At 41.7% G+C, this 14354-nt stretch overlaps 1 protein-coding gene across 1 annotated transcript in view; it reads left to right on the plus strand.

Moving 5' to 3' along the window:
• LOC125892008 (probable glutamate receptor) overlaps positions 1 to 13690 on the plus strand; it is a 29999-nt gene extending 16309 nt beyond the window's left edge. Inside the window, exons 6-10 of the mRNA XM_049581712.1 lie at positions 3184 to 3281; positions 4032 to 4249; positions 4453 to 4672; positions 10633 to 10883; positions 13212 to 13690. Of these exons, the coding sequence (XP_049437669.1) occupies positions 3184 to 3281; positions 4032 to 4249; positions 4453 to 4672; positions 10633 to 10883; positions 13212 to 13310 (886 nt within the window). The 3' untranslated portion in view covers positions 13311 to 13690. The remainder of the gene's footprint in view (positions 1 to 3183; positions 3282 to 4031; positions 4250 to 4452; positions 4673 to 10632; positions 10884 to 13211) is intronic.
• The last annotated feature ends 664 nt before the right edge of the window (positions 13691 to 14354 follow it).

A 14354-nucleotide genomic window follows, 5' to 3' on the forward strand; every position in this document is an offset into this window, starting at 1 on the left:
TCATCCACCCTCTTTTTTAGGGTCTCATGTACCCATACAGATCTCGGTTTCCTTGTGCCCAACAAACTATTTGCGACAGCTTCTCACCCTCAACCAGAGCTACAGCAAGTACCCTCTGCCTGTCCAAATTAGGAACTAGATACCAATTACTATGAAAATAAGTAGGTAGTTTTAGTCGGTGGTTGCCTGGCAACAATAAAAAGGTGCAGCAAGCGTTTTTTACTAGTGCTATCAATTAAAACAAAAAAAGGCAGTGTGATGTGCCATGTGTTTTGCAACCTGCAAAACACTTTCTGTGTGATCAGGACATTACTCTGGAATATGTTACGCAATTGCAGCCACATTTGGATGACATAAGTGTACATCCACTCAGAGCTACAGAGTGCTACAGGGATGAACTTTTTGGTGGCTAGCCCAGAAGTCAACATTGCCCTGGTTCCTTTAAAAAAGCCAGCAGGGGGGTGTCGGTAGCGTAGTGTATAGTGCTGGCGCCCCATGTACAGAGGCATCGCCTCACTGCAGCGGCCGCGGCCTCGAATCCAGCTCGCGGCCCTTTGCTGCATGTCAGTCCCCACTCTCTCTCTGTCTCCCCATTTCACTCTCTGTACTGTCAATAAAGGCAAAAAGCCCATAAAAATAATCTTAAAAAAAAAAAAGCCAGCAAGAATTTTCCATCGGGTTTTAGATTATTGCAGAAAGTAAGCTCTGTGGTAAACAAACCTTTATGATATTAGTTTCGTTCAGCAAGATAATCTTTACGCATGAGCACCACTTTTATGTCTACTGAAGCCTAGTAAAAAGCTAATGTTAGGTCAACATTGCTACCACAATGAGGCTGTAAAGCTGTGTTCGGTGTGATGATGCTTTGTAGCTTAATTTAGCCACTTGTTAGCAAATGCCTTTTTTAAGAGCTTCATAATTCACAGTGGGGTATTTACTGACGTATTTTATGTCGTAGAACAAAACATTAAAGTTTCTTAAGCTTGTGATAACCACAGACCTTATTTTAGGCATCTTACCAAAAACCCATTCAAAAAACACAACGCTAAGACAAGGGAACCAGGAGTATAAAAATGCTAACTCATTTCCATGTTTTAGGACTCATTCCTGCAGCACTCTCCATTCGCATCTACATTTAAATGGCCATAACTTGTGGTCATAAGCAAAGGTGGGGCTAGACAGTGTCACAGTCCCCTAAGACTCCTTTTTATTGTATTAATCCTATTTTTATTGTCAGTTTCTGTGTTTTCTATTTATATGTGTTGACTTTGCAGTATTTGCTGTTTATCTTTGTATTTTTTTAATATGTTTATTGTTAGGCACCAAATGCCAAGAAAAAATCTTGTATGTGAAAACCTACTTGGCAATGAAACCTGATTATGATTATGAACCTGACTGGCCAATCTGATTGGCTAATCCGCCACCCCCATCCCACCACGGGCCAAAACCTCTGAGCCCTGCCCACAAGTTCCTACTTAGCTTATAGACTTAACATTGTGATGGCGTATCAGATTTTTAAATAACTTTTCTCAGTTTGAGGAGAGTTTACAAAACCACCATGGCTCAAATGTTTGTAATAGAAAGAGTTAATAACTGGCCTTGTTTGCAGTTCAAGGTGTCCTGTCAAGATTTATACTTGTTTGTCAGCTCTATGATACGCCATAGCCTATGTGTGTGGCCTACATCGTTGTGAGCATTTATACTTAGGCGGTGGTGTGTCTGTGTCACTCTGCAGTCGCACCTCCAAAACACTAGTCAGTGGTGGGATTACTATAAAGTTCTGTAAAGTTTAGTTGATTCAAAACACCCAAAACACACATTAGCTACACATGGCTTAATAGTGACAATTTCAAACACAAATGTACACAATCGGTTTCACTATAATTTGCCGGATTCATATAAAAAGCACTTGTCTTTGACACATTTTCCCCACAAATACAACATGCTAATGTTATTAGCACAAGCCTATGGCATTTTACATTGTTTAAATTAGCCTAGAGGCTAGTGGAGAATTCCTCTACTCATATGAAGCCAGGGACAACAGCAACATTTGACAAAGGTAACATTACAACATTTGGCTCCATTACAACTCACAAGGTTCACTGACAAAATAAGTTTCTTATTCTAAACACGTTTTCCAAACAAATACAACATGCTAACGTTATTAGCAGAAGCCTATGGCATTTCACATTGTATAAATTAGCCTAGCGACGAAATTAGCCTAGCGGAGATTTCCTCTGCTCATATGAAGTCAGGATGTATCACACAGGAATTTGTGGAGGCCTTATTGTCATTACAATTTATTGTTTCTTATCTGTGAAATAAAAGTAAAAAATAACTCTGTTTCCACTGAGGGAAATGGTTTTCAGCTTACAAAAATCTGCGTCGCTGCATAGTTACATCTCTGGGGAGGTTCACATCAGGCTACGCTGTAGGTTATGGTGTCGACTCAATGCAGAAGTAAAAATCCTGCTCCAGTTTTACAGACATTTCTTTTTATAATGGTGGTCTATGGGGAATTGATTTTTTGGCCACAGGGGATATTTTTCACTGCAATACTGCGAGTGGCCACTGGGAAAAAATTGCTACAAGGCTGAGTGGCTTTTTGGGAGCCTGAACTGAACAGCTGCAGGTACAGGAAGTTTGTCTTCTGCTGTTTTTGTCAGTTACTTAACAGCTTCTCCCTTTGGACTGAATAGACCCGCGACCACTGCTAGTCTCCTAGCGAGGCGGGGCAATGGCAAAACCCATGTGCCACAGATACAGGAAGTGACTAAAGTGAGCTGTCTCAATTTTTGATGGTCTCTGTTGGGGGGGAACCTTTCACATGTTGGTATTCCATGTTAAACACACTTCCACATCCTGATACTGTCAAGCCTTTTGGAGATCAGTTCATCTTCTACTTACTTAAGTATTCACAGTAAATGGAATTTTAACAATGGGAGCCCAAACAGTTGCATGCCACTGTATGTATTACAAAACCCAAAATAGCTCTTTCATTGTAGCTTATAAATGTAGAAGATTGGGTTTCGTTTGCAGAGGCTAGACATTTATTAAATTTCTTGCCAGTAACTCCACAAACATCAGAGTTATATTTCAGCAGACAGACATATACATATGAATCTTGCTGCTGAAAGCTCAGCTGTAACAGTGCAGGTTATGAAGCCTTTCATTTTTCTGCAGGATCAGTCCCACTGAATGGGCTGGGCCAGACACAGAGGAGCACAGCTTCACACTGCTGCATAGCTTCTGGTACATCACAGGAGCTCTCACCCTGCAAGGTAATGCTGCAGTCAGCTAAACTGAACCACAGGCCCAGAAACACACACTACTGCTTGCACTTCTTCATGCTCTCTCACAATAAATACGCTGCACTGTAACCTTACTATTGTACTGTATGAGACTGTGGCTCTGATGAATATTTCACAGAACAATCAAAAGGTGTTTTAAATGAAGATGTAAAGTTTGTGGGAGATGCAGAACAAACAGTAAACTGATGGTATGAAGTACAGTCACAATCAGCATTTTATTCTCTATATTTACAGTCACACAGTGAATTCAATAGAACTACATAATTTCAGAGGCATTGTTACAATACATCATTTCAAACAACTGCTTTTCTGCTATTTGTATGATCTAAGAGAAAATACAGTTTGAATGAGAAGGCTTTTTGAAAGCATCAAGATCCATTTTATTTTAAATGCAATAATAATTAAAATAAAATATTGAATATACCCAATGTTTTGATGTATGGTAAACTTGATACACCATGTGTCCCATCCAAGCTGTTTTCATTTTACATTCTCAGTGGGCCTGAAAATGATGAGAACAGTATTTTGTGTGAAGGGTTTTGCAAAGTAAATTGTGAAAACTAAATCAATACTCTACAATTATCAGAACATAATACAAAATTTAATGTGGTGATCATCATCAGTAATCCCTGTCTGCATTGTTTTTAAACTGAGCATGAATTTAGATCATGAATATTAATGTCCTATGCTGCCACTCCATTGCTGTCTTTGTCCTCTCAGGTGCTGGTCCTCACCCGAAGGCCCTTTCTGGACGTCTAGTAAGCGCCATCTGGTGGCTGTTTGCTGTACTGCTTCTGGCCAGCTACTTTAGCAACTTCAACTCCATGTTGCACTCCAACAACAAACACGTCTCCATCGAAAGTTTCGAAGACCTTGCTAACCAGGATGTGATCGATTATGGCACAGTGGAGTCTGGATCCACCATGCTGTTCTTTAAGGCACACTCAGGAGCTCCTAAATAGTTTATAGTCGTTACAGCTGATTGATAACATCTGAGATAGGTTTATAGAACTGAATGGAAAACATGTGCTCTTGATATCTTGAACACTCAGAACATAGTTTTTAACACATGAAAAGATTCAAATGTTTTTTTTGTTTGTTTGTTTGTTTGTTTTAAATTTTGCATTGTTTTATTTCCCAGCATTCAACCAACCCTTTGTACCAGCGTATCTACCAGCACATGGAACGTAAGAAGAGCTTCGTGTCCAGCACACAGGAGGGTGTTCGTCGCGCCCAGGAGGGAAACTTTGCCTTCATCGGTGAAGCTGTGTCCTTGGACTTGGCAGTGGCTCGCTACTGTGATCTGTGCCGTTCACAGGAAGTAATCGGTATGAGAGCCTACAGCATCGCAGCACCTATGGGTGAGTCATCTGTACCTGTCAGGATGATTTTGCCTCTGACAGGTGCTGTAGCTTGCCAAAATGGGGTTTAAACTTCTCTGTCATGCTTTTACATTCTTCACAACAACAACCTGAGTAACTTTGTGAAACAACAGAGCGTAACACCATGACTGTCTTTGAGAAGACTCTCTGAAAGTACGCTCCATTATCCCTATTTATACATTTTATTGTATCAAGACTACAAAGACATTCAAAAGACACAGGCCTCTAGTAAAAACATGACTTAAAATTTCTTATTGATAATTACTTTATGAATCAAACTGAAACGGCGAAAATGAGGGGGACAAACTTGAATTTTCAAAAATAGAGGGGGACATCCTCAGTGTAAATTATGCTCTTGCCTAGCTCTGTATAATAGTCTTCTAAGGACTGAGAACATACTGTATCTGAAAGGACTAAGTGACTCTTTTTTAGGCTATGTCAATCAATCAATCAATCAATCAATCAATCGTTTGTCAAATGGAATTACAGAAAGTACAATCCAGTGAAATGTGATCCAATCAGCGCTCTTAATTTTAGTCCTTTTTTAGTCTTCTTACACTGTTGGCTGCTGCTTAATTGTCCATGTTTCCAGATGGTTCGAGTAATCCATGGTTACTAGTTATGGCTCCATGCCTGTGATAGCTATGGCCGGAGGTAGGGCTGGGCGATATTCATTCATTCATTCATCTTCTAACCGCTTCATCCTCACGAGGGTCGCGGGGGGGCTGGAGCCTATCCCAGCTGACATCAGGCGAGAGGCAGGGTACACCCTGGACAGGTCGCCAGACTATCGCAGGGCTGACACATAGAGACAAACAACCATTCACGCTCACATTCACACCTACGGACAATTTAGAGTTACCAATTAACCTAGTCCCCAATCTGCATGTCTTTGGACTGTGGGAGGAAGCCGGAGTGCCCGGAGAGAACCCATGCTGACACGGGGAGAACATGCAAACTCCGCACAGAAGGGCTCCCACGCCCGGGATCGAACCGGCAACCCTCTTGCTGTGAGGCAAGAGTGCTAACCACCACACCACTGTGCCGGGCTGGGCGATATGGCCTAAAAAAAAAAAAATCTCCGATTTTTTCACAACAAATCCGATTCATGATTTAAATCGATTTTCCCCCTCTACGTAAAATCAATTTTCAGAAAAATATTTGTGGCCTGGTAGCATGTACCTGGGCTCCAAAACTTTCAGCATGTGAATAAACCCCGGCTAAATATGGGAACCATATCTCTTGCAAGATACATCGCGACTGCATCCGTGATCGCTTTCCACCGGGCCCCTTTCTCATCATACGGCAGTGTTTCCCCTACCATTATATTGTCCCCCCCCCTTTGAAGATCAAGTTAGTTTTATTTAATTTTATTTTCTATATAGCTCCAGATCACAACAGAAGTCATTTAAGGTCACCTTTCCTATAGAACAGATCTATACCCTGAAACTAACTAAAGAGCCTTATGTTATTTATCTTGTTTACACAACGGCATGTCTGTCTCTACACGGTACACGTTTACAATCCTCCTCTGCTCTGTGTCGTACACGACGGAGTTTGGCCCTGATGCGCACACACACAGACACGTACGCGCGCGCACGCACACACACACACACACACACACACACACACAGACACACAGACACAGGTGAGCACACTAGAGCGTGTTCAGCCCACTCTGGACTACGGGAGCCCAGCGGGGAGCGTCGGTGGCGGATGTTAAAGATAAACTCGATTTTCATTAAAACAAATCGACCTAAACTACCAATTCGAATTAATCTATAACATCGATTTATCGCCCAGCCCTAGCCGGAGGTATTATGTTTTTGGGTTGTCCGTCTGTCTGTCTGTCCATCTGTCCATCCATCCCATCCTAGTGAACACGGTATCTAAAAAACGCCTCAAGGGAATTTCTTCAAATTTAGCACAAATGTCCTCTTGGACTCAATAATGAACTGATTCATTTCTGATGGTCATAGGTCAAAGGTCACTGCCACCTTGTCTGTAGCATTCTCTTGAATGTGATATTACAAGAATGTCTTGAGGGAATTTCTTCAAATTTGGCACAAACATTCACTTGGACTCAATGAACTGATTAGATTTTGGTGGTCAAAGGTCAAAGTTTAAGTGTAAGTGACCTCATCTGTCTCAATCTTTTGAACGTGATAGCTCAAGAATACCTTAAGGGAATTTCTTCAACTTTGACACAGAAGTTTGGGCTCAATGATAAACTAGATTTTGGTGGTCAAAGGTCAAGGTCATTTTGACCTTACATCTGTGTCATTCTTGTGAACACAATACATTGGATATCTCAAGAACAGGGAATTTCGTTAAATTTGACATGAATGTCAACTTGGACTGTGTGATCAAAAGTCAAAAGTCAAGGTCAGTATGACCTCACAAAATATATTTTGGGACATAACTCAAGAATTCATATGATAATCATGACAAAACTTCACACAAATGTCATATTGGCTAAAATATCGAAGTGATGCCATTTTATATCCAAAAGGTCAACTTTAATGTAACATCATAATGCTTTGCATAAAACACTTTTCTGGCCATTATTCAACGTCATATCTCAGAAACAGAATGGAAGACATTTAGTGAGATGCTGAATTGATGACACTCATCTTGGGTGTCCACCTTGAAACTGTGCTGATTGTATAGAACTTCTGTGCTGTCGGGGTGAGATGGTTGTAAAGCATCCATGTTTATACAGACATGAATGTAAACTGTAACAGAGACTTGACTTGCCCGGAGGCATAGGACAGCAGGGTGTTAATTCTAGTTGTGGAATGATTTAACTGTCCACACATCCAGACCTCAACAAGACAACAAGCCATATGGTTGCTCCTCATTAACACGAGCAATGCTGCACTGCAGCCACCTCTGAATAGTGTATAGCAGTGATCAGCAGCAGGAGAAGGACAGCTCCTCACATTCCTACTCTCACACCCGTCCTTGCCTACTACAAAGCACATGCCTCCTCTCCTTCTCTCGCCTCTGCAGTCCTCTGCTCAGAAGTATGACTTCATGTGATATATGTTGAAATAAGACATGAGATTAAACTGGAGAAGTATCTGTTGCATTAAAACCAGAGGTACAGGCAGGTTTTTGTAATTTTAGAATAAATAATGCCAGAATTCCTGAAGTCAAAGAGAATGTGCAACCTCTGTGATGATAATCCTCTGAGATATGAGTATCACATATTGTATGAATGTCAGAATATAAGCTTAATGATTTACAGAGAAACGTATTTGCCAAAGTATTATTTAAACCGTTCATCTATGTTTAAATTAATTTTGTTATTACAAACAGATAAGCCAAAAGTAATTTGTAAACTAGGTGCTGTTTTGAAGAATGTCCTTCCTTTGCTTAAGTAAAATCAGTTTTACTTTAGCCATGCTGTGTGCCATTGTTTTGTAATTGTATGTAATGTTTGTATTCCATACCATGTGATATGGTCATGAGTCAAATAAATGGAATGAAATGACATGAAATGAGATCAGCATATAGGAAAAAAAGGTTGAATGGCACTGTCCAATAATTAAACACATTTTGGTGAATCAAAGGATATTACAGTTCCTGATATCCTGTTGGAAACTGATACAACACAGAGGTCTTCCAGTTTGTTTCCGATGGCTGCACAATGGCTAGCAGGATGGTGGCCGCTTTTCACTGATGTTTACATTTGCAAACCTCAACATGGCTAGCTAGCTAGAAGCTGGCAGAGTTTACAGACTGGTGAGTTGATTTCCTTTTCCCAATCAGTCATCCACAGTCAACATCTAAAGCCAACTACAAAAGCACCACCAAGACTTGCAAAGTAGACATAAGAGCCTAAATTTAGCACAAATTTAGCAGAGCTGACGAGCGTGATTAAACGATTGACTAAAAATTTAGACTCGTACATCGTGTTTAATCCACGCTAATACTAATATGTTTTTGTTTTAAAACTCAGAACTATTTCTACGTTTACACCTAGCATCCACACTACTCCAGTGCATTTGAACCCCTAAAACAGAGACCATTATAGTTTGAAGATACAAGGATTGTAGTTTTGTCTAGATGGGTGGTAAATGGAGACTTTTGAAACTGATGATGCAGGCTCTTCCTGATTGGGTTCATCAGTCCCAAGGCTCATTTGTGCTCAACATTATAAATGTATTCAAACAAGGACGAAGCCCTCTGTCCATTTATGTCGTCTGTATTTGTGCACATTTTTTTTAGAAATCTTACAGATACAGATGAAATGGAGCAGTACCACAAAAAACCATGGGACAGTGTAACGTGGTTCAAGTGAGAAGTTACCGTAGGCCATGACGAAGACATTTTACAAATATCACAATGGAATGAATTGGTTAAATAGTGAAGAGAATTCTCTGTCCTCATGTCACAAGGTATTTAATGGCCTACAACACTGCTTTAATGAAAAGGTACATTATTACGACCTCCTCCACTGTTGTCATGATTGTTGTTGGCTAAAACTTTTGACGCTGCCCTTAGTGCAATGTAGTGAAAGTATCTATATCAACATAGAGGAGGCATGGAAGTATGTGGGCAATGAAGGTTACGTCTGAAATTTTTGTACGTAAAGGGAGTATAAATGAGCCTCTATCATATTCGCTTTACAGCAACTTTCAATCTATGTTTTCCGTCACATTTACACCTCATCGTTGCTCCAAGCAAAGAAATCTCTGGTCTTACTGTTTGCCATTGCTGTTCCTGCCTACTATTTTCTGCAACTAAGCAACCAACAGCAGAGTAGGAAATCTGGCACATTTACATGCATGTCTATTATACGAGAGTGGTCATGTGATGTGCATTTTCAGGTGTATTAGTATGCACTGAGATTATTTCTGAAACAGTACTAAATTCTTGTATGCATAGTGTAGATGTAGAGTCTCAGAGTCCTGCACGGGTCCATTATTTTAAAAGCCATACTCGCCCATACCTTTAAAGCCCAGTACCAGAACCAACCCGTTACCCGTCATTATGTCTAAGTCGCAGCCGCACCCACTTGCACCTGTTAATAGAAGACTTGCAACCCAGCCTGCACCCGTGATTAAACACCCACAGGCTACTGTCACTCGCATTAAGCTGGGTTCTCTGCACAATCACTGCCAAGTTAGGATATATTTTAGCATGCTCCTTCCACCACCACAAAACCTCTTAAGGATCCTCACTGGGTATCTTGACCTTGATGTAGGCTGCTACCTCATCCTCAGGCTGCAAATAAAATGAATTGCAGCTTGATAATATTGATTAGATGCCAAATATTACACATATACTGCAGATCTTTTTCATTTGGTCTATTCTGAAGGATAAAAAATATTTTTTATTCTAACTTGCTGCCCGCCCACATGTAGTTCATTTTTACCCATGCCCAAACCTGTTAATTTATATATTTATTTATATTTATGTAAAAGGATATTTTTATCTGTTACACAGCTTTTTGTGGGTTAGGGTTACCCACAGGTACCCAACCTGGTGCAGGACTCTGGATATAGCTTTAGTGCAGTTGCCTGTTACTGCCAGCTCACCACAGAGAAAGTGAGAGATGGAGGTGCTGTGATGGCAGACTTCTCACCTTGCCAGAGAGCATGGATCTTCAAAGCAGGTAGAAGGACTTTTGCCTTTAGACGTGGTGAGACAACACGCTTTCATTTGTTCATTTGAAGCATACTTCAGCCTTTATTAGCGCTGATATTTTTTTGTTAAAGAAATGGTATCAATACTGTGGCCTCCTCCTTTGAAGTCTACATTTTGAGATAAAATACACTAAGTCACCATGACTATGTGGACACCCCCTGTCTACATACGCCTGACACCGAAGAGTGGAGGATGTTAGAGCAGCAGGTTAAAGCTCATGGTTTTGGAGGGGCACATTCATCAGCCTCTGTCTTCTATCACAGCACGTGTCTTTGCTCCACCAGGTTCCCCTCTGGTCAAAAACCTAACCGTGGCCATCCTCCAGCTCAGCGAGTCCGGTATGCTGACGCATCTGCGGCACAAGTGGTGGGCCAGCAGCTGCGCGGGCGCTGACAGGGCCCACAACTCTGAGGCTCTGCAGGCCCACGACCTGCGGGGCCTCTTCCTCCTCCTGGGTCTGGGACTGGGTGTTGGGCTCCTGATGGCCCTGCTGGAGCTCTTATCCAGGGCCCGCAACCAAGCTAAGGATGGCAAGGTAGGGAAGAGTATCACACAGGGTTACTTTTTTGAAACCCATTAGCGCCACCAACAGACATACGGCTTTTATTGAAATATTTCAACAGCTATAGGATGGACTCTGGTGAAATTTGGTACAGATATCCAATCCATTGTGCCCAGAGGATGAATGCTCCTGACTCTGATGATCCCCTGACCTTTCCTCTAGGCCCACCATGGAGTCAAAATTTGAATTTGTCCAATACTTTGGTTTAAAGAGGCAACAGATGGCATCTTTTCCTAAATATATCATTATGAAAATAATGTGGGTTGCACAGGGTAGTTGCCACAGTAAAATCAGACTATCAGCATTTACATAAGTTAGTTTGTGGCTTTGCAATAAGTTTCTGCCACCGGTGCCAAAATTTCGTGGAACAAAATCTGCTTTACGGCATGAAACGCGTCATGTATTGCGAAATTGGTCGGTCAGCCAATCAGGGACTGGAGTGAGTCCTTATGAGGAGTTGGGCATGAGATAGTTGAGTCACGAGCACAATGGCAGATGGACAAAGTTTTAAAAACAGCCTAGCAAAAGAAAACAAGCTCCTCTGTCTGAGGAGGCAAAGAAGAGCAAAAAGGAGAGTGAAAGAGGAGAGGAAAAACAAGAGTAAACCTCAGTCAGGCGTTCAAGAGATGGAGGGAGCTCCGTGACCAAAGAGGCTTGAAAACCGATGTCCAACTAGCTTTCTTTCTAATGGATCAGTAAGTAACACGGCTAAATGTTAGCTAGCCGAGAGAGGACTGTACTGTACTGGCTGCTAGTTAATTCCTAGCTGGCCAGCATCGCAAATCGCTGCAACCAGGGATCGGGTAGCGAGTGTTGGTCGGCTGACATCCTTGTTGTCATTCTATGGCAGCCCTCGGACAGTGATATTCCCCCTTCCGTTCTCTTTTCACGGGGGCAGCATCGACGGACATCGCCCAGCTAAGTAACACCCAGGTAAGTGAGCACTGAACTTTGTTTCCCATTCAATTTAGAATGGGAAACCGGCTGCATTGTTTCCATACGGTACCGTTTGTAGAACTCGGGACTGTTTACATGTGCATATTGGTATAATTCCACTGTCTCTTCTGTTGTCTGAACTGATACTGTGCATATTGGTATAATTCCACTGTCTCTTCTGTTGTCTGAACTGATACTGTGCATATTGGTATAATTTACTGTGAGTTGTTTGTACTGGTACTGTGCATTCTGGTATAATTATTTGCATTACTTTTTTTTTTTCTTCAGATAAATCTGATAATTGTTGCTCGGTCTCTTTACTCATTTATTTAGTAGAGTGTCCACACACCTTCTCATTCTGCATATACATAGAGGTATACTGGTGGCTTTACAGCCTACATTTTATTGATTATCTCTGATCCCCATGGTCAATTTGGTCGTTGCAACAGTGCGACGTAACACCACTGATGCTAGGTGACACCAAGCTAAAAAAAAAAAAAAAAAAAAAAGAATCCTCTCTGTTGCCTCTTTAAACGAATGACATTCCATATTCCACCAACCTCTGCTGCACTTTGTGTTTAGCACTTAAGGTGTATTTTTTGTTAGAGATGAGTTTACATACAAAGTCAATGCAAACGGGCGATTGAGCGTTTATCGCCCGGGAGAAAAATCGTTCGGGCTCTGAGCGACAGCGACAGCGAGAGTGAAATTTCGCTCGTCGTTTGAGATGAGAAATCCCATCTGGAGCTGTATTGCGCTGGGTCCTGTCGCTTTCAGATCAACACTGATTGGCTGCCATAATCCCGGAATCCCAGGGGGGTGCTTGACTGTCAAGACATGTCATCCATCCATCTATCTTCTAACCGCTTCATCCTCTTGAGGGCCGCGGGGGGGCTGGAGCCTATCCCAGCTGACATCGGGCGAGAGGCAGAGTACACCCTGGACAGGTCGCCAGACTATCGCAGGGCTGACACATAGAGACAAACAACCATTCACGCTCACATTCACACCTATGGACAATTTAGAGTTATCAGTTAACCTAGTCCCCAATCTGCATGTCTTTGGACTGTGGGAGGAAGCCGGAGTGCCCGGAGAGAACCCACGCTGACACGGGGAGAACATGCAAACTCTGCACAGAAGGGCTCCCACACCCGAGATCGAACCGGCAACCCTCTTGCTGTGAGGAGACAGTGCTAACCACCACACCACCGTGCCGCCCCAAGACATGTCAGCTTCATTAAAAGTATAGCTGCAAATTAAAAAAATAAAAACAAAAATAGATGTAAAAACACACAGACACAATGCATCTGTGATCAGTTCCCTAATTTAATTTTAATTTTAACCATTTCTTCTCCTCTCTCACAGAAATCATGTTGCTCGGTGCTGACATCAGAGCTAAACCAGCGATTTGGCAGCAAAGAGGAGAGTGCAGAGCAAGATGCCTCAGACAAAAGCAAAGCCTAAAGGAGAAATTTATGTGTTAGCATGTGATAAGATAGTATCAGAGATGATTGTTGTTCCATCAAGCACACTAGCTTTTTTGTGTTTCCACAGTAACAGCATGTGTTGTGTGGTCAGTAAGTGTATTTCGTTCTCTTCCAGGAAAGTTCAGTGACCACATGGGACATATTGACTAGCAGCTACAGAGTATTAGGCATCGAATCAAGGCAATTATAGCTTCAAACTGAAAATACTAATCAATCTGATTTATTTACCGTACAGTGTTGTTGCATGTTGTCAGACATCCACATCCCATCCCTGGACTAACTTATATTTCTTGTTGAACTGTTATAGTTTGTATTTGCTTGTATATTCAAAATAAATCCCCCAATATCCCAAATGCACTCTTGGTTGTTTTACAATCTTACTATATAATGATGAAAACTCTGTATGGGGTGTGTCTGTGTGTGTCTGTTCCACGTTTTTCTCCTCACTGACTTGGTCAATCCATGTGAAGTTTGGCACAGTGGTAGAGGGTCATGGGAGGATGCGAATGAAGCAATATTACATTTGGCCAAAGGGGGGCACTATAGCAACCGATTGAAATTGCAAACTTTGAATGGGCATATCTCATGCCCCATATGTCGTAGATCATAACTTACACAGATTTTCCGGCATTTTGAATTTTTTGAAAAACACTTCAAATCGATCTCTTCCTAGGAAGTTTGACCGATCTGCATGAAACTCTGTGAACATAATCTAGGGACCAATATCTAAAGTTCCCTCTTGGCAAAAGTTGGAAAACTTACTAAAACTGAGCTTCTATAAGGCAATGAATATTGCGGAGGGCGTGGCTCATCACATAAAGGTGTATAACATCTCAAGGGTTTCACTGATCACCACGCATCTTTGTAGGCATATGACCACACATAATCTGAGGGGACCCCTCCATTATTGACCTCATCAAACAAAATGGTGGCGCTAGAGAGCTAATTTCTTATCTAGGCCTAACCGCCATATGGATTTTTACTAAACCTGGTAGATATGTAGAACAGGACGCCTCAAGGT

Source organism: Epinephelus fuscoguttatus, linkage group LG7 (assembly GCF_011397635.1).
Source record: "Epinephelus fuscoguttatus linkage group LG7, E.fuscoguttatus.final_Chr_v1".
NCBI lineage: Eukaryota > Metazoa > Chordata > Actinopteri > Perciformes > Serranidae > Epinephelus > Epinephelus fuscoguttatus.